The sequence below is a fragment of the Trichoderma breve genome, chromosome 4 (genome assembly GCF_028502605.1).
Source record: "Trichoderma breve strain T069 chromosome 4, whole genome shotgun sequence".
Taxonomy (NCBI): domain Eukaryota; kingdom Fungi; phylum Ascomycota; class Sordariomycetes; order Hypocreales; family Hypocreaceae; genus Trichoderma; species Trichoderma breve.
In genome coordinates this window covers 3,800,590-3,820,076 of record NC_079235.1, presented here as the reverse complement: position 1 = coordinate 3,820,076, position 19,487 = coordinate 3,800,590, and the positions used below count along the sequence as shown (strand labels likewise).

General features: G+C 51.5%; 9 protein-coding genes across 9 annotated transcripts; 4 read left to right on the top strand and 5 right to left on the bottom strand.

Moving 5' to 3' along the window:
• Positions 1-152: 152 nt before the first annotated feature.
• T069G_07419 (glu-tRNAGln amidotransferase C subunit domain-containing protein) lies at positions 153-731 on the top strand (the record flags this gene model as incomplete). Its single annotated transcript, XM_056174629.1, has 1 exon — positions 153-731. The coding sequence occupies one exon, from the start codon at positions 153-155 to the stop codon at positions 729-731; it is 579 nt and encodes a 192-aa protein (XP_056028208.1).
• Positions 732-1,048: 317 nt separating this feature from the next.
• On the bottom strand, positions 1,049-1,658 carry T069G_07418 (protein phosphatase inhibitor domain-containing protein; the record flags this gene model as incomplete). Its single annotated transcript, XM_056174628.1, has 3 exons — positions 1,049-1,140; positions 1,189-1,329; positions 1,460-1,658. The coding sequence occupies 3 exons, from the start codon at positions 1,656-1,658 to the stop codon at positions 1,049-1,051; spliced, it is 432 nt and encodes a 143-aa protein (XP_056028207.1).
• A 571-nt stretch (positions 1,659-2,229) lies between these two features.
• Positions 2,230-4,449, bottom strand: T069G_07417 (uncharacterized protein; the record flags this gene model as incomplete). Its single annotated transcript, XM_056174627.1, has 3 exons — positions 2,230-2,442; positions 2,611-3,881; positions 3,939-4,449. The coding sequence occupies 3 exons, from the start codon at positions 4,447-4,449 to the stop codon at positions 2,230-2,232; spliced, it is 1,995 nt and encodes a 664-aa protein (XP_056028206.1).
• A 561-nt stretch (positions 4,450-5,010) lies between these two features.
• On the top strand, positions 5,011-5,599 carry T069G_07416 (mitochondrial ribosomal protein l51 / s25 / CI-B8 domain-containing protein; the record flags this gene model as incomplete). Its single annotated transcript, XM_056174626.1, has 2 exons — positions 5,011-5,054; positions 5,116-5,599. The coding sequence occupies 2 exons, from the start codon at positions 5,011-5,013 to the stop codon at positions 5,597-5,599; spliced, it is 528 nt and encodes a 175-aa protein (XP_056028205.1).
• A 296-nt stretch (positions 5,600-5,895) lies between these two features.
• Positions 5,896-9,585, bottom strand: T069G_07415 (HECT-domain (ubiquitin-transferase) domain-containing protein; the record flags this gene model as incomplete). Its single annotated transcript, XM_056174625.1, has 4 exons — positions 5,896-6,815; positions 6,873-8,306; positions 8,352-8,972; positions 9,063-9,585. The coding sequence occupies 4 exons, from the start codon at positions 9,583-9,585 to the stop codon at positions 5,896-5,898; spliced, it is 3,498 nt and encodes a 1,165-aa protein (XP_056028204.1).
• Positions 9,586-10,694: 1,109 nt separating this feature from the next.
• T069G_07414 (2-oxoacid dehydrogenases acyltransferase (catalytic domain) domain-containing protein) lies at positions 10,695-12,139 on the bottom strand (the record flags this gene model as incomplete). The annotated part of the gene is made up of 2 exons (XM_056174624.1): positions 10,695-11,753; positions 11,822-12,139. 2 exons carry the CDS (start codon positions 12,137-12,139, stop codon positions 10,695-10,697), a joined length of 1,377 nt encoding a protein of 458 aa, XP_056028203.1.
• A 1,423-nt stretch (positions 12,140-13,562) lies between these two features.
• T069G_07413 (uncharacterized protein) lies at positions 13,563-14,114 on the top strand (the record flags this gene model as incomplete). Its single annotated transcript, XM_056174623.1, has 1 exon — positions 13,563-14,114. The coding sequence occupies one exon, from the start codon at positions 13,563-13,565 to the stop codon at positions 14,112-14,114; it is 552 nt and encodes a 183-aa protein (XP_056028202.1).
• Positions 14,115-15,113: 999 nt separating this feature from the next.
• Positions 15,114-16,031, top strand: T069G_07412 (uncharacterized protein; the record flags this gene model as incomplete). Its single annotated transcript, XM_056174622.1, has 1 exon — positions 15,114-16,031. One exon carries the CDS (start codon positions 15,114-15,116, stop codon positions 16,029-16,031), a length of 918 nt encoding a protein of 305 aa, XP_056028201.1.
• Positions 16,032-16,486: 455 nt separating this feature from the next.
• On the bottom strand, positions 16,487-19,094 carry T069G_07411 (molybdopterin oxidoreductase domain-containing protein; the record flags this gene model as incomplete). The annotated part of the gene is made up of 6 exons (XM_056174621.1): positions 16,487-16,604; positions 16,703-18,607; positions 18,676-18,690; positions 18,762-18,813; positions 18,889-18,912; positions 18,980-19,094. The coding sequence occupies 6 exons, from the start codon at positions 19,092-19,094 to the stop codon at positions 16,487-16,489; spliced, it is 2,229 nt and encodes a 742-aa protein (XP_056028200.1).
• Positions 19,095-19,487: the final 393 nt, after the last annotated feature.

Below are 19,487 nucleotides of genomic sequence, written 5' to 3'. Positions count from 1 at the left end.
TAACATTTTGTACTCATTTGTGGCATGAGACAAAAATCAAATCAATGAGTGGACAATATCAGTTACACCAGCTGATATTCTTGTTTCGAAGCATCCAAGATATCGTCATTCACTTCTCACAAAAATCCCTATTTTCAGTCCAATCGCCACAAATGTCTCTCTGCGCCAGATGCCGCTTATTATGCCTCAGGCAAAACCTTCGTCCCAGGCAAACAACAGCCACGGCCTCTCTATCAACCAAGTCCTCACCATCCTCAACAGCTCACGATATCCTCTCCAAGCCAACCTGGTCCGTCAGCTCTCTACTTCCATCTGAATCACACTCCGCACCAGAAGTCATCACTCCATCTCAATTGCACCATCTGCTGCGTCTATCTGCGCTCCCCTTGCCCAAATCCCCAGCCGAGGAGCAGTCCATGATTGCGACGCTCCAGAGCCAGCTACAATTTGCGCGGGCAGTACAGAGAGTCGACACCAAGGGAGTGGAGCCACTTCGAGCTATTAGGGATGAGACAGAAGCTGCAGTCAAAGAGATGACCATTGGATTGGAAGACTTAGAGGATGTATTGGCGAAAGAGACCCTTGTAGGCCATTATCAAAGACCCAGGAGGGCCAAGGAGCGCATTGAATCTGACGCTGAGAACTGGGATGCACTGGCAACAGCATCAAGAAAAGCTGGAAAATACTTTGTCGTTGAGAGTGGGAAGAAAGCTGAAGCTGGGGAACCGTGAATGCCATTTCTGTCTTGTTCGACATAGTCTGCTGTAACCCTATGGTATATGAATCGGTATATGCCCTGTTTTTTTTTTTTGTACGATACCCTTGATAACAAGCAGTAAAGCCGTATTCCCTCCAAAGAAAGAAAGAAAAAAATGTTAAGAAATTATGCCGTGTTCCTCGTTTCACTGTTAAAATAATGCCGCCGTGTGTTCCTCATTTCCGTGCCAGCATCCAAAAACCAGAACAATAACCTTGAAACCCTTTAAGCAAACCTGAACCATTTGTTTAACTCCAACCATGCGCTATCTTCTTTGAGATATATATTGTGCTACTTGGGAACTTCTTTACCCGTATCCTTTGGCTTGGGCTTTGGTATCTTTTCGTATGCATTTGGACTTGGTGCCCTCTTCTTGCTGTTCCCTTTCCCCCGTCTGTGGTGATGTCTGTGTCCATGGTCATGAGAGTGACCACAGTCGTCTTTGTCGCTGCCAGCCTTCTTTTTGCGTCTAGATTCAGCCTCTGAATCCGAATCCGAATCTGATGAGGAATCGGACGATGACTCGTCGCTGGATTCGTCAACTCCCTTGGGACGATGATATATACAGCACACTATTCACAAGTCCGTTAGCTTCATTTTCCAACTCCCCTCATCGTTCCGTCGCGTAGCAGCTGTAATGACAAAGACAAAAAAACAATATAGTCCTTGGCACTGCTCTGCGAAGCTTCCGCATACACATACCTTTTGAGCTTTTGCGACCCAAACCCTCGTTATCAACCACGTCGTCAGCCCACTGCACCGACCTCCCATTTGAAGTATGCCCTCCCCTCAAGCGCAATATCACCCTGGGCGAGCTCTCCGCCGCCTCCGGCCGAATAGTATCTGTCGTCGTCTGTGACGCCGGAGGCGCCTGCGCGCTGCGCTCTTGCTGCTGCGACATGGTGGTGGCAATGGGCGCTTTGATCTGCACGGAATCTAGATCTCTCGGTTCTTGCTTTTATCTGGGGCGTGGCGTGTCTGATGATCGCGCAACGTCAAATGAAAAGAAGGATGTAAGAGCCTCTTGTGTGTCGGTATGCGGAACGAGGCAGGTTTTGTGTGTGGGTTTCGGAGGGGGAGATGGATAAGGAATGATTTGACAAGATGTTTTGGTTTTTCGTAGATGTCATCGATAGGCAAAAAAACGGCCAGGAACAGGTATTGGCCCCGCGGTTCCCCCCCAAACGGGCATTTACCAGCCCTGTCAGGTGGCGTCACTCAGTAAAAATCACCCGTAGTTTAAGGTTCTAGACTCCTGGTCTGCCCATCATTAATAAGATGATACTCTGCAATACCTTGCCTTCTTCATTTCTTGATTTTCAGTCTTCGGTTAATATGTGCTACTTGAGTGAATTTATCCATCTATCTATACAAAAATCAATGACATTTGGGTGTGGTCATAATATACATGGCATACAGTCGTCATTAGAGTAAGGTGGTATTGTACACGGCATCTGGCATGTGACACCAAATCATGCATCGTGGTGCTCGCCCCTTCGCTGCTTTTCAAGCTTCTTCGCCCCCTTCATGCTTCTTCTTGGGCGGCTTTTCTTGTGTTCCGCCAGCTCGCGTGGCTTGTTGTTCAGCCATCCGTTAATGGGCTTTCTCGAGCCAATAAACTTGCCTTCCGGAGAGTAGATGTCAACAGCCGGCCAGTCTGACGACTCTTGAGGCTGCAGCTGCACCTTGGGCTCTGTGACTTTGTCGTAGGCCGCTGTATCCCTCCTCATGCTGTACATGTCCGAAAATGGGTCGCTGGTATTGCGCGGCGTCTCTTTTGGCCTTGTCTCCTGTTCAATTTCTCTGGGTGCGTTTTGAGACGCAAGTATGCGCTCCAAAGCTCGTCTACGAACCTGAGCGACGATCTCAACGTATCCAACGCCTTCGATGAGGATATCCACAGACAGCACACGGAATGGTAGCTGCTCAACGCTCAACCCAATTGCGCTCTTCCTGGTTAACGGACCAGCTCTCTTTTTAGTTACATCGTGGTCGAGTTTGAATGTGCCAGCGTGTTTCATCTTGTCTCCAGCTCCTGGCAAAGTGATATTTTCAAGGCCAATGGATTGGTGACTTTGGCCTTGGAATGCGATAGCCTTTTCCGTTGAGGTCAAATGCTCGTGAAGTGGCGTAAAATTGTACATGAGAAAGATCATGTCTGGAGTTCGAGGGGTGATACGAATCAGTCCCCCACCTAGAAGAAGCGAAGATCCAGGCTTGACAGTAACCTGCTCCGGAATGATGCGCTTTTTCATAATGAGCGACTGCCTATGCTCTTCCTTTACGTACAGCTCAAGATCGCTGCGCGCCAACCCTGGCAGATCGATAAGCTCTCCCTTGCCATTGCCAAAAGGGATACGGATGGGAGATGCAGTTGTTCCTGGAAGTGACGAAACAATGGGCATGTCGGGATAATTCTGGGCCGGCTGGGGAGGAGGAAGGAGAGATCCAAAATTGACAGTTGCTAGACTCTCGTCGTCCTCGTTCGTCGTTGATTTGCTGGTAGATGAGCCTCTGACATGCGCCGAACCGCTGGCCCGCTCGGGTTTCTTGATCATTCTGCCTTTTGGATAGATGGCTTCAAAAAGCTGACTCTTCCCCACGTTGACTTTACCAACCATCCACCCAGCGCCGCCACGATTCCAGACGTCCTCCTTGACTGTCTTGGTCCACCATCCTCGTCTCGCGCTGACACACCTGACATTGCCCAGGCGGATTCTCTGGCCAAGTCTCCCCAGTGCATCGCGCAATACGTCTTTCAAATAAGGCATCATGGCATCCACCATCTCCTTGGTCGGGCCCAAGAGATCACCCCTTGTAATAATGAAGCTCATCTCGGTCTTGCGATCGTTCTGGTACTTGTCCGCTCGGGAGCGTCGATTGCGCGTGCGTAGTGGAACGTCGCCCAGCAGCACATTGAGCCGCGGAATGAGAGACATGGGGAAATCGGCGGCATCGATGACGTGGTAGATGTGGTTATACTTGTGAGGCGACTCCTCAATTGTCTCTCGCAGAGACTCGACGCTTGGATGGTACATGGTGACCTTGGCAGTGTCGCCTTTTGTGCTATGATGTAGCAAGTCATGACAACGATCGCAAACAGGTGCCTTTTGGTGCGATGTCACTGTGCGCAAGTTAGCATGAGGCTATATTCAAGTTTGAGAATCAAGATGTCTCCTACAGCTCATGGTCTCGTTTTCTGTCCCATCGCCTTCGACAAGCGTCGCGGGATCCAAACCAAGCTCTTTCAATCTGCCCTGGTCCAAAGATTCTAGCGCAGCATTGACAATCTTATCCTCGTCGCCTTCCAGAGGACTTGAACGTCGCGCAATAGGGTGTAGCCATTCCCTCACCCTCCTCTTGCTCACATCATAGTATCCAAGCTGCTCAGGGTCCTCAGTCTGCGTGAATGCGCCACACCCAGAACAAGTCCATGGCAATCTTCGAACTGGCTTCTGTAATATTTCGGTTGATTGTGACTCTGCAGCTGATTCGACATTGCTGGATACAGCCTCGGTGTGATTTGCTCGTCGCTGGGAAATGCTTGTTGAAGCTCTTAGACTTATACTCGAAAGCTTGCTTGAGAGTCCTACAGCTGCAGGACACAGATATAAAGGCAGTCCCGTTGAAGGCGCAGCTTCGCCTACCCTCAGAGCCTGCCTAAGTAGCCGTGCCGTCAGCGCCCTATGCATCCTCGCCGAAAGAATTGCGTTGGATCACAATTCATAGAACATTATTAAAAAAAAAGTTGTATTATAAAAAAAAATTAAGACCGACCCTTCTAAGAAAATCGGCGGCAGTTGACGTCCCCCACTGTCGCGTGGTTTCACCCCACCATAAAAAAAAGTCCCGGATGATTAGCCGGCCCGCCAAACTCCAGCGATTTTCTGAATTGTACGAACTTTGGATGTGAGATTGAACAGCTCGTTGCGATAATTGCTGCGCATCAAAATATTCACAGCAATTGGACCCTCGCTGTAGCCGAGGCGCAAAGACACAGGCCAAGATGAGGTCATTAGGAGAGCGGTTAAACCTGCTTCGAAAGGTAACGTCTTGAATCTCTCGCCTTATTTCCCCCCCATGGTATGACAATCGCTAACCAAGAATTACCTACTACAGAAAGTAAGAAGATCCAATGCCCATGAACTCCCGTTACGAACCGAACTCGAACTTACGCAGCCCTCACACAGCTCATTAACATCAGATGCGGCCCCGGCGCAGCGATCCTCCCCGCGGAGGTCACCCGGATACACATGGACTTTGCCCTCCGTCTAAAAGGCGGCCACATGGGAGCTAGGTTCGTTTCTCACGATACCTTCACAAGACCGCACATCTCTAACGGCAAACAAACCAAACAGGAAATTCTGGAGAGAATACCTCCCCCGCCTGAAATACCACAACCCTTCCATCCCTATGATCGTCAACCGCCACGACCAGAACCAGCTCCCCCCAACCATGACAATCTACCTCCGCAAGGCCGGCTCCTCAGCAGCCCCAGCGTCCTCTTCTTCTTCTTCCGAACCCATCGCCCAGCCCTCATCGTCCCGGACGAACCTCTCCAAGGCGCAGCCCCCCACCGCAGACGAGCGCGTCGTCCACATCGACATGGCCAACAAGCACTCATCACACATCCTCGAGTTCTTCATGGCCGAGACCCGCGCCGTGCCGCTGCAGCCTACAAACGAGGAGATTGCCGAGATGCAGGCCCTCGAAACGCTACGCAAGAACGCAGAGGTCGACCGCGAGCGGGTACGACTGCTGAGACTAGAAAAGAAGAAGGAAGAGGATATGCTGAAGCGAGCTAGAGCCGCGGGTGGCATGGCAGAGCAAGAGGAGGCTTAAGAAAAAAGAAGAAGATAGATATTTGTACGATAAGCGGTTATTTGAGTATATGGCAATGTATCGTCCAAAAAAGAAAAAGACTATGGGCTGAATGATAAATATGACACATGTTAAATTCCCCCAAGTACTGCAGACGCTCAACGGCGACTGGCTCGCATATAAACTAAACTAGGGGTATTGTGTAATGCTTGACCGCTCTAATCCATGATAAATATGTCCAAATATGCCGAAAAGCCAAGTGGTCGAACGGCAACTGCGATATAAGTGATGCTGAGCAGACACCGGTTGTCGAGCATTTACTTGAGACCGAATCCTTCACTCTCATGAACTGCTCTCCACAACATTGATTCTAGCCTTTCCTTTGAAGCATAACGCCAGAGAGATAACATATTGAAGCACGTTCTGGCAATGGGATACCTCCCACAGTCATCACCAAGACAAGACAATTTGATCGTCAGCGATGCGGCCCCCATCGCCGGTATGCGGTCACTTCCAGTGACAAATGTAAGTAGCTTGCGTTGGTCACTAGGAGTAGCCTGTTGAAACGTCTCCCAGAACCAGCCAATGACTGGCTCGGTTTCTTCAGGCTGTTTGCTCTCCCAGTTATCATACTCCGCCACGGCCCTTAACGACGCGATATCCAATGGCTCATCAGACCCCCTGATAAGGAGTTCAATCTCCTCAGGCCGGAAAAGAGAAAACGCATTGCCGCCACAGACCGTGTAAAAGCCCCTCTTGAAGGGCTCAAACTGTCTCTTCACTGCAATGTCGAGAACGTGCCGCACGTAAAGATCGACGTATTCTCGCCGATTCTCATTTGTCACGGGCTTACTTTCGCCCCCGGGGCAGAGAGGCACTTGTACCTTGGAGCCGTATCTATCCGTTTCAATGACAAAATCCAAGCAAAATGTTTCTTCGACATCTCCGTCGAAAGCTAAAAGTTGTCTTAATCCATTTGCAAGTCGTGGGCGGTATTCAGCCAAATCGTCTAGCGTATATCTCATCGGTGGTCGATGCTGTATGATTGATCCAGGGGGAGAAGGGGCTGAAGCAATGAGTTTTCGGAAAGCAAAAGGAGGCAGGGCAACATCCAAAATGGTAGAATTGTAGATAGCCAAGCCCATGACAACGCCAACCAAAAAGAACTGATCAGCAGGCTCGAACGAGTTTGAGTTGAAGTAGCAATACTGCGAGTCGTCGTCATAGATGAACATGCCTATACTTGAATTAGCTTGACGAGCTTAGCAATTTATATGCATGAGGATCGACATACCATAATCGGGATTGAAAACCTCCCGGATGAGGAGCAAGAACCATTCTTTACGGAGACCACCCGCATCTATTCCCTCCTCTCCCTGGAACGAAATGCGGAGACCTTTCTTCAAATCTTCACCACCACTGCCAATGACGCTACTCACAGCTGTCAAACTGTCATCAACAAGGCAGTCTCGACGTACATCAAGGACTAGATATTGGTTGATGTTCCTTCGAGTCATGATGCTATCGAAAAAGGCGTCCCGAGCTTTGCTTTGCATCTGTCGACGGGCATCGTGCTCTAGGATGTGCGTTTTTGCCCATACGCTCAAGAGAAACGGGTATTGGCAGAAGGAGAATTTACTCCTCTTAGATTCCCAAGACTCGAAATCGTCAATGAGATCGGTGTAGTCTATCATGGAATTGTAGAAATCAGTGGGTGGAAGAAAGTATCCGCCAACACGAGCTGCTCCGTTCCAGGTAACTTGACTATTTGGATGAGCATCCTCGCCGCGACGATTCGGTGACATGTTGTTTGCGGAAAACAAGAGGGATAGCACACGGGAAGCAGCCTTGATCTGCCAGTCATCTGAATAGGAAATCACCTTGGGTGGCTCCTTGGACTTCTTAGTAGGTCTAGGCCCGCCTATCGCATCATGAAGAGATGCACCACCGTGTCGACCAGCCCGCATCTGTGGTATCAACCCAGCTGTCGGATCCACTGTATGCTCAGTCTGCTTCTTTTCGCTTTGTCGAATCATCCTGTATGTCAAAAACCCCGATGCTAGCTCTTTCACTTTAATGAAGCGTGCGGCATGGTATCTAGCCAGCCAAGTTATCATTTGGTTTTGGCACTCTGGCGATGCATTCGATATCAATCCCAGTATTCGTTTAACGATTCCAGAGTGCTGCCCTGATAGGAGACCTGTATTTCCAGCAGGGCGATTTACATCTGTTGGTCTCGAACGTATAGACTGGTTCATCTCGGGCTGGAGTAGCCCCTTGAAGCTTTCATTATCCGAGTGAAGAGACGGATTTTCCATGATGATCAGAAGGAATCGAAGATCCATCGGGTCCTTGATTGGGCGGCCGGGTCTTTTCAGCAGGTTTTCAGTAACTTTTAACAACAACCGTTGAGTGTGATCCTGTCCCTTGAGCACATCCTGTTCGATAGCACGAAGTTCTTGCTCAGCAAGGTGGCCCAGAGAAAGATCCGCCGAGACCTCTTCGTAGATTTGGAACCAGCCTTTTGCTGCATTGTTCACGACTGAGTACCATTCATCAATATCGGTCCAATTCAACTGCGGTGATCTTGTTTGTGGGGATGGTCGGTGAACGTGGACAGGCTCCTCCTTGTTGGGAGTCTTCTTCGGCGCCATTGTGTCTTGGCCCGTCCACCACAGCCCATTTTCCGCAACATCGCCCAGCAGTAGCAATTTCGGGTCCAAATCAACTATGGGGGAGTCAACCTCCAACTGAGATGGCCTACGAGGCGCACTTTTTATCTGTGCGGGCTGCCGCACGTCCCTTGAGGGGACCGAGGGACGTCGAGGGGTATCACTTGCGGATCTCGAAGCATATCGGGGATGCTGCGTGGAAAAGGAAGAGTTGATACATTCAAAGTTATTGAAACAATTTGTAATGTAGTCTTCTAATTGCTTGAATATCTTTCTAGGGTCATCAGGCGGGCCAGCAGACCGATCTCGTGGGCGCGGGCTGACATGATTATTGTTGCTGTTGGGCGGCGGGCCTTTTAACCCGGTTTGCTCATTGGAAGATGAAGGATACGACCTGGACATGGCGATTGGAGGATTGGCGCTTGCGGTATTGAGATGCAGTGTTGGCTCCTCATCAAAGGTATACTTGGTGACGGAACCCTTTCTTACTGGAGTGATATCCAGTGGTTCATGAGTCCGTATGGCAAGATCTGGATGTAGTCGATCTTGCCGCAGCGGCCAGTCGTCGCCAGCCTGCTCAACCTGAGCCTCAGCTGACAAGTCGCGAAGCCTCCTGAGAACATAAGATCGCAGGTTTTGCCGGACCAGATGTTTTGTTTGATCAAGAGAGATGGGCATATTGAGTTGGCCAAAGGGACTCGTCCTGGGACCTTGTCCTGGCGCTATACCAGGGGAATGCGGCGGTTGCCTTGATGACGATGGTCCTGGGCTTGTGTCATGGCGCTGTTGCTTGGAGCCTTGGCTATCAACACTAATTGGAACCAAGTCATTGATGGTCATGCAAATGGTACACTTGAAGACCTTTAACTCCTTAGGCCACTTTACGAGCGAGGCACATGTCATACAATTGCCGGTAGCAAAGTCCTTGCTCATGGAGGGGTTCCCTCGTTTGTGCGTCTGTACCGGCCTGTTGCTCGGAGCAGGGCCACCGTTTGGTCTATCCACGTCGACGGAGGGCTTTGAAGCCGAGCCCTGCCTCCTACGGCCGTTGAAGAGCGACGGAAACGGATTGCTCATGGAGCGGGAGTGGTTCGGCTGGCGGCCGCGATTCTGCTGCGAAGACGGTTCGGCGTTGGCGTCGCCCTCAGAGTCGGAAGAGCTGAGGTTGGGATTCACTCGCGCGTGTGTTGTCCTGGATTTGGCAAGTCGTCGTGTGAGGGAGACGGGCGTATCAAGAGCGTCTGAATGCAGTCGGCTGATGAGGTCGGTCTCGTCTCGCGGCGTAAACTCAGATCCGCGTCGGGCAGTGGGAGGAGTGGGATATGGAGGGGCCATCTCTGCGGTTGCCGAGGTGGCTATGATACGATGCTCCTACTTGTGGCGGTTGCGAGCGACGATGGCAGCAGCATCTGTGTCTGGAGAAGGCAGAAGGCGTCGACGGCTGAAAGAACAGACATATGATCTACTACTACTCCGGAGTAGCAGCCAGGCATGTACAAGTAGCGCTCCAGGCATACGAGCACAAAGCATACGAGGCACAGCACAAAGGCGCAGGCACAGGCAGGCCGCCGGCGCACAGGGATGGCCGATGAAGAGGACCAGGGGCCCCAGGGAGAGGCTCTGCCCCCCTTTGGTTTGATGAAGCGAGGTATGGAGACGTCACTGGCTGTAATAGATGTTGGATAATTGGTGGGCTCTGTCGAGAGGCAATCGCGAGAACGAGGAATCGTACGGGCTGGTGGCAGTGGGCAGTTGGTCGATCGACAGGGGCTTGAAGTCTATATTTTCAGTTGGACGAGGTTGTATCGAATCGCTGGGCTTGAATGGCTTCAGCGCACGTGCAGGGGAGAATCTGTAATTGGCAAAGCACTCAATATTGTGTTCGTCACCAGTGGGAATCCCAGTCGCAGATACAGCGAAATTGGACAAGGAGAGGAAAAGACAAGACAATGACAAAGGCCGGCGGAGGAATTGCTTTGCATCATGGGGCTGCGCCCACGAGTTTGTTCCCCTCCAGCGTGCATCAAATGCCGGCCGAACCCCTGACGCCACAGCCCGGACGCTTGGGAGGCGTTGGCTCTAGCGCCTGCAGTCTTACCTAGATCATTATGCACACTCATCCATGGATATCCATTTATAGAAGAATATTCTCTGGAATCACTCAATGACAATACAATACAATCATCGTGATACAAGATCAGGCTATGAATGTTTCTTCAAGTTTAATATTTTTAATTTTCTATATAAGACTAGCAAGCACCATTAATTATTCTTTTCTAGCTATAAACTGCGCAACCACAATAGCCAGGCCTTTTTTTTTGGTTTCGTTAGATGCAAATTACTCTACAAGGGACACTTGCTCAGCCATCCCTAATTGTAACCCATCCCAGACGCCATCTTTCGCTCATACATGTAGAAAGTTCCCTTGTTCGGATCTCTTCCGCTTACAGAAGGAGTTCCAGGGGGTTCTCGAGAACCTTCTTGAGCTCACGCATCCAATCAGCACCAGTGGCGCCGTCAACGACCTTGTGGTCGAAGCTGCCAGTAACGGTAATCTGGTCATCCCACTCAACAACGGTCTCACCATCCTCGTCCTTGGCGGGCACGGCGACCTTTCGGGTGGTGCCAACAGCCAGAATAGCGGCCTGGGGAGGGTTGATGACGGCAGTGAAGTGCTCAACAGCATCGTTCATGCCCATGTTGGAGATGGAGATGGTGCCGCCCTGGTACTCCTCAGGCTTGAGCTTGCCATCACGCGCCTTCTTGGCGAGCTCCTTGACCTTGGCGGAGATGGACTCCAGGCCACGGGCCTCGACACCGGTAACAATGGGGGTGATGAGGCCAGTGGGGGTGGAGACGGCGACAGAGACGTCGACAGTGGAGAATTGACGGATAACATCACCGCGCCAGCTGGCATTGGCGGCGGGGACCTTCTTGGAAGCGATACCAATGGCCTTGATGAGGAAGTCGTTGACGGACAGCTTGTACTTGCCCTCGCCGGAGGCGTTCAGGGCCTGTCGCAGCTTCAGCAGCTTGGACACGGAGATGGAGCTGCTGACGTAGAAGTGAGGGTTGGTCTGGGTGGACTCCAGCAGTCTGTTGGCAATGGTCTTTCGCATTCCGCTGATGGGAGTGTCCTCAAAGGTGGCGCCGGGAGCGGCAACGGCGGGGCTGGCGACCAGCTTCTTGACGTCCTCCTCGGTGATCTTGCCTCCCTTGCCAGAGCCCTTGACGCCATCCAGGCTGACACCCGAAGAACGGGCAAGTCGGACGGCAGCGGGGACGGCATTGGGTTCACGGTCGAGAGCGGTCTGGAGTCTGCCCTGGGAAGCGTACTGCTCAGGAGCAGAGGTGGACTGAGGGGTAGAGGCGGGGGTTGATTCAGGAGCAGGCTCAGAGTCCTTCTTGGCCTCGGGGGCCGGGGCGCTGCCGCCGGCATCTTCCAGAGAGAACTTTTCGAAAGCGGCGATGTCGGTGCCCTCCTCGACCAAGACAGCGATAGGCTATAGAGCGAATATGCTTAGCATCGGAAAGAGACGGAACGAAAAGAAAGAGGCAGAAAACGACTTACGGTGCCGACAGCGACGTCCTTCTCGCCAGCCTCCTTGAGGATCTTGGCAATAACACCCTCCTCCTGGAATTCAAAGTCCATCTGGGCCTTGTCCGTCTCAAGCTCGACCAAAACCTCACCGGGGGCGATGGCATCGCCGGGCTTCTTCTGCCAGGCACCAATGTTGCCAGCCTGCATTGTGGGCGACAATGCGGGCATCTTGATCACCTGGTGGCTGGGGAAGGACGCATAGTAGCGGACTACGTGCGCAGTGAAGCCAGATCGCAGGGCCTGGTGAGTAGGCGCGAGGATACGCCTCCGAAGAGCGGCGCTGAGCATCTTGGAAAAATGTCTCTCACCTGTGAGAGAGATGCCGGGGCAGGCGGGCAAGTAGGCGGGCGGCGGAAAAAAGGGCGGGCGACGTGAGGCACGAGGAGATGCTCACGGGATGATCGCAATTGACGCTGTATCCAAGGGTGAAGGAGGGACAAGCGAGGGCCCGAGGGTTGTTGATAACACAATGGTCGAGGTGACGGACAAGTCGTTCAAAATCCCTTGGGGCTAGATTTTTGCGTTGAGCTCTTGCGCCTGGAAGCTTTGGGACCTAGCCCTGATTGGGGCTAGCGCCATTGGCCATTTCAACGCTTCTGCGCCATAAAAAAGGCCCTGTTTTGCGTCCATATCAGATAATGGATCAACTCTGCTGTGGTATTTATTAGTGCTCCATACTAACGGTAATAAAGAGTAAGCGGGAGGATTCCCATGCATGTTCCACCAAGGGCGCCATTTTCTGGGCTCGGCGAGATGAGGTTTGCGGATTGTATCCAACGGGTGAAGAGGCGAGACTGGTAGAGAGGCCATTGTTTCCTCTCTGTTTTAATTGTATCAATTAGGCCCTACGATTGAGCAAGTTGACATCAATTGAAACCTTTTCAGGCAGTGGGCTACTTGGGTGCAACACACATGTGCTCTGTACTCGATAACGAAGCACGTAAAAATACGCCGGAACTTAATCACCGATCGTACCTTAATATCCAGGTGCAGTGATAGGAGGAGCGGGGCCTTTGACATCAAGAAAACTATCGTGACGATTGCCAAATGCCTTATCTATCATCATCACTCAAGCTCGAGGTTATCTTGCCAATATCATCATCACTCTGCGCTTCCAACAGATCCTTCCGCAGCAAGAGACCCAAGTTTCGCCGGGCCATTTGATATGATCGCCGTTGCCGTTGCCATGACTCCTAAGCAGGAGGAAATGTCGCACCCAACGTACTACTTACATGTACCAGTGAATATCTGGCAATCAGCCATCTGCAGGAGGGACTCAGCAGTCTTTTTTAATACCTAATCTTTTTGATACTCTGTGCTGAGCTTTGGACGGCTCTTGAATCAGAATGACTAGGAATCGCATCCTAGACAAAATCGTAAAGCACGATGGTGACATTCACCTAGAGAAGTACCAAAGAAGGAAAAATATCACAATAGAAGATCAAAAGAGGGCAGATTCAAGTCAGAAGTTAAAGATTCATGCTTCGGTACCTACGCACCTACCTCTTGATAGAGCTGATGCTATCTGCCTCTCAACTTTAAACTCTTCCTTCTCTATCTTCGCTTTTGTTTTCCTCCCTTTTTCTTTCTTTTCTATATGCACATTTTCTAAACCGTCCAGGTCATCGTTTCCCTTCTGAACTAGTTCCGATTATTGGTCTCGCTCTCCAGCCAACGAGTTTCGCCCATTCTCTCCTCTCGTTGTAACAAAATGTTGGAAACAGTCAAAAGTAGGAAGCAGAGGAATATAGAGAGGGTGATAAGATTTAGGGAGAAGAGAAAGTGGGAGAAGGAAGAGAAAAGGAGGCAGGAAAAGGAGAAGCAGGAAAAGGAGGGGCACGAGAAAGACACACACGAGAAGCACGAGAAAGAGGATCAAGAGAAGCATGAGAAGCAAGATGAGGCTACCCTTGATTCGCTCCAGCAACAACTTCAGGTCCTCAAACAAAAGTACCAAGCATTGGAACAAGGCATCCAAACGGTCAAGGGAAATAATCAGAAATTCGGTGAAGAGATCGACGAACTACGAGAGGAGGCGCGGAAAGCCTTTGAAGAGCTTCAGATATTTTACGCAGAGGCAGTAACTGGAGAGGCGCATGAGATGACGCAGGAAATGTCCGATCAGGTGCGAGAAGATGAGGAGTTCTTTGAGGAGCTCCTTCAAGAGGAGATGCAAAAATTGCCCGATCAAGTGCGAGAATATGAGATGCTCCCCGAGGAGCAGACGCAGGCAGCCAGTGAGGGAATACAACGAAGCAAGTAAGAAAAGTCGATGTAGTTTGTATTGATATGGGGAGACCGTCTCACACGACAAATACTCATTGTCGTGCGTCCCTCCAGTCATTTCGCGGGTTACATATTGGAGAAGCTGACAAGATTCAGGATGGAATATCTTCGCCACGGAGTTTTCCTTGCCGCTATGTTCCATCTTAACCCAACGACCCTCAGCATCTATATTCCAAGGTTCCTCACGTCCATGTCGTTTGTGCAGACCATGAACGGCAAGCGCAATCTCTCCTTCAGCCGTCATTGAGGTTACTGACTATCGATGTCAGTGTTAAAGCTGTGCGAAGTCTTCTACATTCTTTTACATTCTACTTAGTGAGGCCTGGATAGATATACAATACTCATAATAGCCCCCTTTAACAGTTCTCCTTTGTGATATTCAGCTCCCTCGTGTACCTGATGTCTCTCAGCGCTCTAGGTTTCTCAAGTTACTTCAGATAAGACAAATTTGTATTGACATCTACCAAAATTCCCCTTGACCCTCTGCTACCGTAGCAATCCCGGCAGAATGTTAGCCAAGCAGTCCCATATACTCATTCGCAGCGACATTGGTGATATGGACAAAAATATCAACCAATGATATGGACGATAAATCCGCTTCGTAAAATTACAAAATGCCGAAGAGTTCTGATTCATGTACTATCCGTTTAGCCGCCATTGACATATGCACTCAGTCAGCACCCTTTTTATCCATTTCCGTGTTGGGCTTTTTGCGGCACCCTGCCGTGCAAATGAATGTCGATGCCCGGCAATAACAAATGACAGGCCAGAGCTTGACTCGACCTTGATTCACACGACCAACAAACATTTGCCAACCTGTCAAAGCAACCTTGTCAATTTAAGCCGGACATGCATAACGTAATCCGAATCCCGCATCGCTTGCTTGCACGACCCAAGCGAGCTTGACAAACAGAAAAAAAATATTAAAAAAAAGAGCAAACAATAAGAGGTCGGGTATAAAATCGAGTCAGGTGCCATGGCTGAGAATGCATATGGCAGCCAGGAATCGGCATCGGAGCTGCCTCCGCTGGAAGAGCTGCTTCGCGAATATTCCACCAGCAAAGGCGAGCAGACAATCAAAAAACAGGGGGATCGTGGTGATGATATTTACAATGATAAAACCACCAGAGATGAGGAAAACACCAGAGAGAGCAGCACCGACAAGGAAAACGCCAGAAAGAACAGCATCAGCACCAGCACCAGAAGCGATAGCATCAGCACCAGCAGAGACAGCGTCAGCATTGTCGACGACGACACCAGCACTGAAATGGCCAGCGCAACCAGCCATGGCAAAGACGACAGCTCCGACGATCTCGACTTCATCCCTCCCCTAACAAACACCTCCGCCGCCATCTTCGTCCCCATCACAGAGTCCACCAATCTTCTCTCCCCTCCCCAGTCCGTCCCCGGATCATACGAATACCACCGCGCCGCACTCAATATCGTCACTAACCATGAGGCCTCCGTCCGCAACAACATCCAAGCCTACTACCAGCGCGAAATGCGCCGCATCAACCGCGAAGCAGAAGCCCGCGACCGTTCCTTTGACTACTTCACCGCCGTCGCAGAAGTGAGGAAACAGCATGAAGCCGCGCTGAAGGACGACTTGGACAGCATCATTGCAAAGATGCGCGAGCGCGACAATCCCGCTACTGACTATAGCGTCAAGAGCGTTCCGTTGCCGGACATGGACAGAGTGCCCATAACATACGTGCCGCTCAACTCGCCACGGGAAATCGCCGCTCGGGGCGTCATGAAGGTCATTGCTGCTGCAACGCGAGAGATTTCTTCCTTTGACTTTCATGTTCGTGGCATGAGCGACGCCATCAAGGTGCAGATGCAGGCCGCGGCCTTGAGACAGAAGCAGCAACAGGGTCGGATGGACGTCGACTAGAAGCCGGTGCGCCGATCCAGCCTTCGCTCTCCTTCAGCAAACAGGCCCAAGAAGAAAGTTCGCTTCGGGGATCCCATTGTACAGCCTGAGCCGGGCGAGAGCGGCTTTAGTGAAAGACGATATTGAGTTCTAGGAGGAAAGGAGAAAAGGGGGCAACGTTACGTTCGCATACCTATTTGGAGAGAGGGACAAATTGTCCCACCCATGTGGATGCTTTTGGGGTTACACGACATAACCTACGCAAACGTATATACTCGTACTTTATTTTCACCCCTCATACTCGACATCAACATAAGGATAGGACAAAAAGGGGGGGATAAGAGACAAAAGCCAACTTTTTGGTCAACATATTTACCACACACTTCTAATCCCCCAACGTCCTATATATGTACATATCGACATACCGCTCCGGAACTGCAAGGGAAAATTCTTCTATTTTAATACATTCACCTATCTTAAGCACCGTACGCAACCTGGCCCATGGGCCTGTCCTCCTCCATACCAGGAGCCATGAAATTCGTCCTGGGGTCGCCAGTGGTCTTGGCCGCTGAGCAGCGTGCCATTGTCGGTGAGCTGGGAAGAAATTAGCATAAGTTTGTTGTCATATAGGACAAAGCCTAGAGCATATGATGTAGAGCAATGTATACTAAGGGGGAGGAGAGTGTATGTACCTTCTAGAGATGACATCTGTGAAGTAGAAGTTCTCGATAACCTTCTTAAGGGGCTGGTTGCTGGCCTTGGCACCCTTGTTCTGCTCAACGAGCTGGACCTTGCTCAGCTCCTTCAGGGCAACAGGCTCAACAACGTCGTAGGCAGCCAGGGCAGGGCTGATCTCGATCATGCGGTCCCGCACAGCGGCGACATCGTCGTAGGGAAGAGGCGCGCCAAGGAACTCAGAGGCGGCTCGGAGAATCTTCCAGTCAGTTCGGGCAGCGCCGGGCAGCGAGGTAGCCGCACGGGTCATCTGCACACGTCCCTCGGTGTTAATGTAAGTACCAGCCTTCTCAGTGTAGGCGGCGCCAGGGAGGACAATGTCGGCAATCTGAGCGCCACGGTCACCGTGGTGGCCCTGGTAGACGACAAAGGCGTCCTTGGGGATGTCGGCCTCGTTGACCTCGTCGGCGCCGAGGAGCCAGACAAACTTGGGCTTGGTCTGGGCAACCTCCGCGGACGGGGTGACGAAGCCAACCTCAAAGGCACCAGCCCTTGAGGCTTCCCTCTGGAGCACGTTGTAGCCGTCCCACTCAGCGGTTCTGAAGTTGGCAGCGTTCTGGTTAACAAAGGTGCCGACGGTCTCGTAGAAAGCCTTGGCGTCAACGTGGTCGGTGACACCGGATCCGACGATGATCATGGGCTTCTTGGCGGCCTGGAGCTTCTTGCCGAAGGGACCGGCCAGGGCCTTCTTCAAGGCAGCGTGGTCAGCTCCCAGGTGCTCAAACTCGAAAGTGGACTCCCAGGTCTCGCCAACAACACCAATCTCGAGGTCGGAGCGCAGCCACTGCTTGCGGATGCGAGCGTTCAGAACGGCGGCCTCGTGTCGGGGGTTGCTTCCGACGATGAGAATGCAGTCAGACTCCTCAATACCCCAGATCTTGGAGTTGAAAAGGTAGTTTGATCGCACATCAACACCGTGGGCAAGGGGCTGGCTGCCAGTAGGGGTGTCGAGAGCAAGGTTCTCAGATCCCAGCTTGTTAGCCATGTCCTTGGCAACGACGAGAGACTCTACTTCAGTCAGTGCACCAGCAATGACCTTGAACTCGTTGCCTTGAGGGTTTGTCTGCTGGTAAGCCTTGGCAATCACAGTCAAAGCCTCTTCCCAGTCAGCGGTCTCGAACTTTCCTTCTCTTTTGATCAATGGAACAGTAAGTCGCTGGGTCTTGAGGCCGTCGCAGGCGAAACGAGTCTTGTCGTTGATCCACTCCTCGTTGACGTCGTCGTTGAGTCGGGGAAGAACACGCATAACTTCCAGGCCACGAGAGTCGACACGGATGTTGGAACCCAGGCCATCGAGAACGTCAATTGACTCGGTGTGCTTCAGTTCCCAGGGGCGAGCTCGGAAAGCATAGGGCTTGGAGGTCAGGGCACCAACGGGGCAGAGGTCGATGATGTTTCCAGACATTTCCGAGTCCAGGTTCTTCTCCAGGTAGGTACCGATTTGCAGGTCGTTTCCACGGCCAGTCGAGCCCATCTCAGGGGCGCCAGCGATATCGTTGGCAAATCGGACACATCGGGTGCAGTGAATGCATCGGTTCATGGAGGTCTTAATCAGGGGTCCAATGTTCTTGTCCTCGACAGCTCGCTTGCCTCCGATCTCGTGGAATCGTCCTCGGTCGGCACCATATCGCATAGACTGATCCTGGAGATCACACTCGCCTCCCTGGTCGCAGATGGGGCAGTCGAGGGGGTGGTTGGCCAGCAGGAATTCCATGACACCCTCGCGGGCCTTGTGTGTAAGAGGCGAATTGGTCTTGACGACCATTCCGGGCTGCACGGGCCAGGCGCACGAGGCTACAGGCTTGGGAGCCTTTTCAACCTCAACCAAGCACATACGGCAGTTACCGGCAATCATGAGTTTTCTATTAATTGTGTGGTTAGGATTCGGAATCGTTGTGAGAGGGGCGAGGAGGGGTTAAAGCTTTCGTACTCGTGGTAGCAATATCTGAGACATGTTAGCATAAGAATTTCTTGCAAGTTTTAGATGTTTTTTTGTTATCTTGTTCAACAACTGACCTGGGAACAGTAGCTCCGGCCTTTTCGCAAGCCTGGATCAGAGCAGACCCGGCTAACAATCCATGTCAGCATCTTTGCTCTCTCTCTTATCCCGCAACACCGCAACCCCTCCATTATAGAGCCATACCTTCGATCGAGACCTTCTGTCCATCTGCACCGCCGTTAGCAACTCGCTCCAGCTCCAATTGCCCGCCGCGAAAAAGAATCAGAATGCTTACCAATGGTGAGCTCCACCTCGGCTGCTCGTCTAGGCGTTGTCGCGAAAGCCCGCGAGGCGGCGGCGGCCCGCCTGCCGGTCCGCCAAGCCGAACGTGCCAGAGACTGTCGGAGCATCGTGTCGCCTTGACGGATTGAACGTGATGGACGTTGCGGCGAGTGAAAAAGGGCTCAAGTTCGAGTGGGATGGGCGTCGTCGAAACGGATCTGCTGTCTGGATGGTTGGAAAGCCCATTTCCAGCGCTAGTGGGTTTCCCTTACGGATCCATTTAGAAGCACGCTCATTGGCTGCAGCTGCCAGTTGCCGCTGCCTGAGGCACTGATGTCCCGCAATGCCGGAGACCTTTAATTTGCTTGGCCTTGGCTGAACTTTTTTTCTTCTTTTTCTTCTTTTGCTTCATTAATTGTACACGGGCACATTTTATTGTAGGTGAGCTTGGGCATTGCATTCTGCTTTGCTTCTGTCGAGTCCTCCTCTATCTTGTGCTCCAGAGAAACTCTACGCCGATT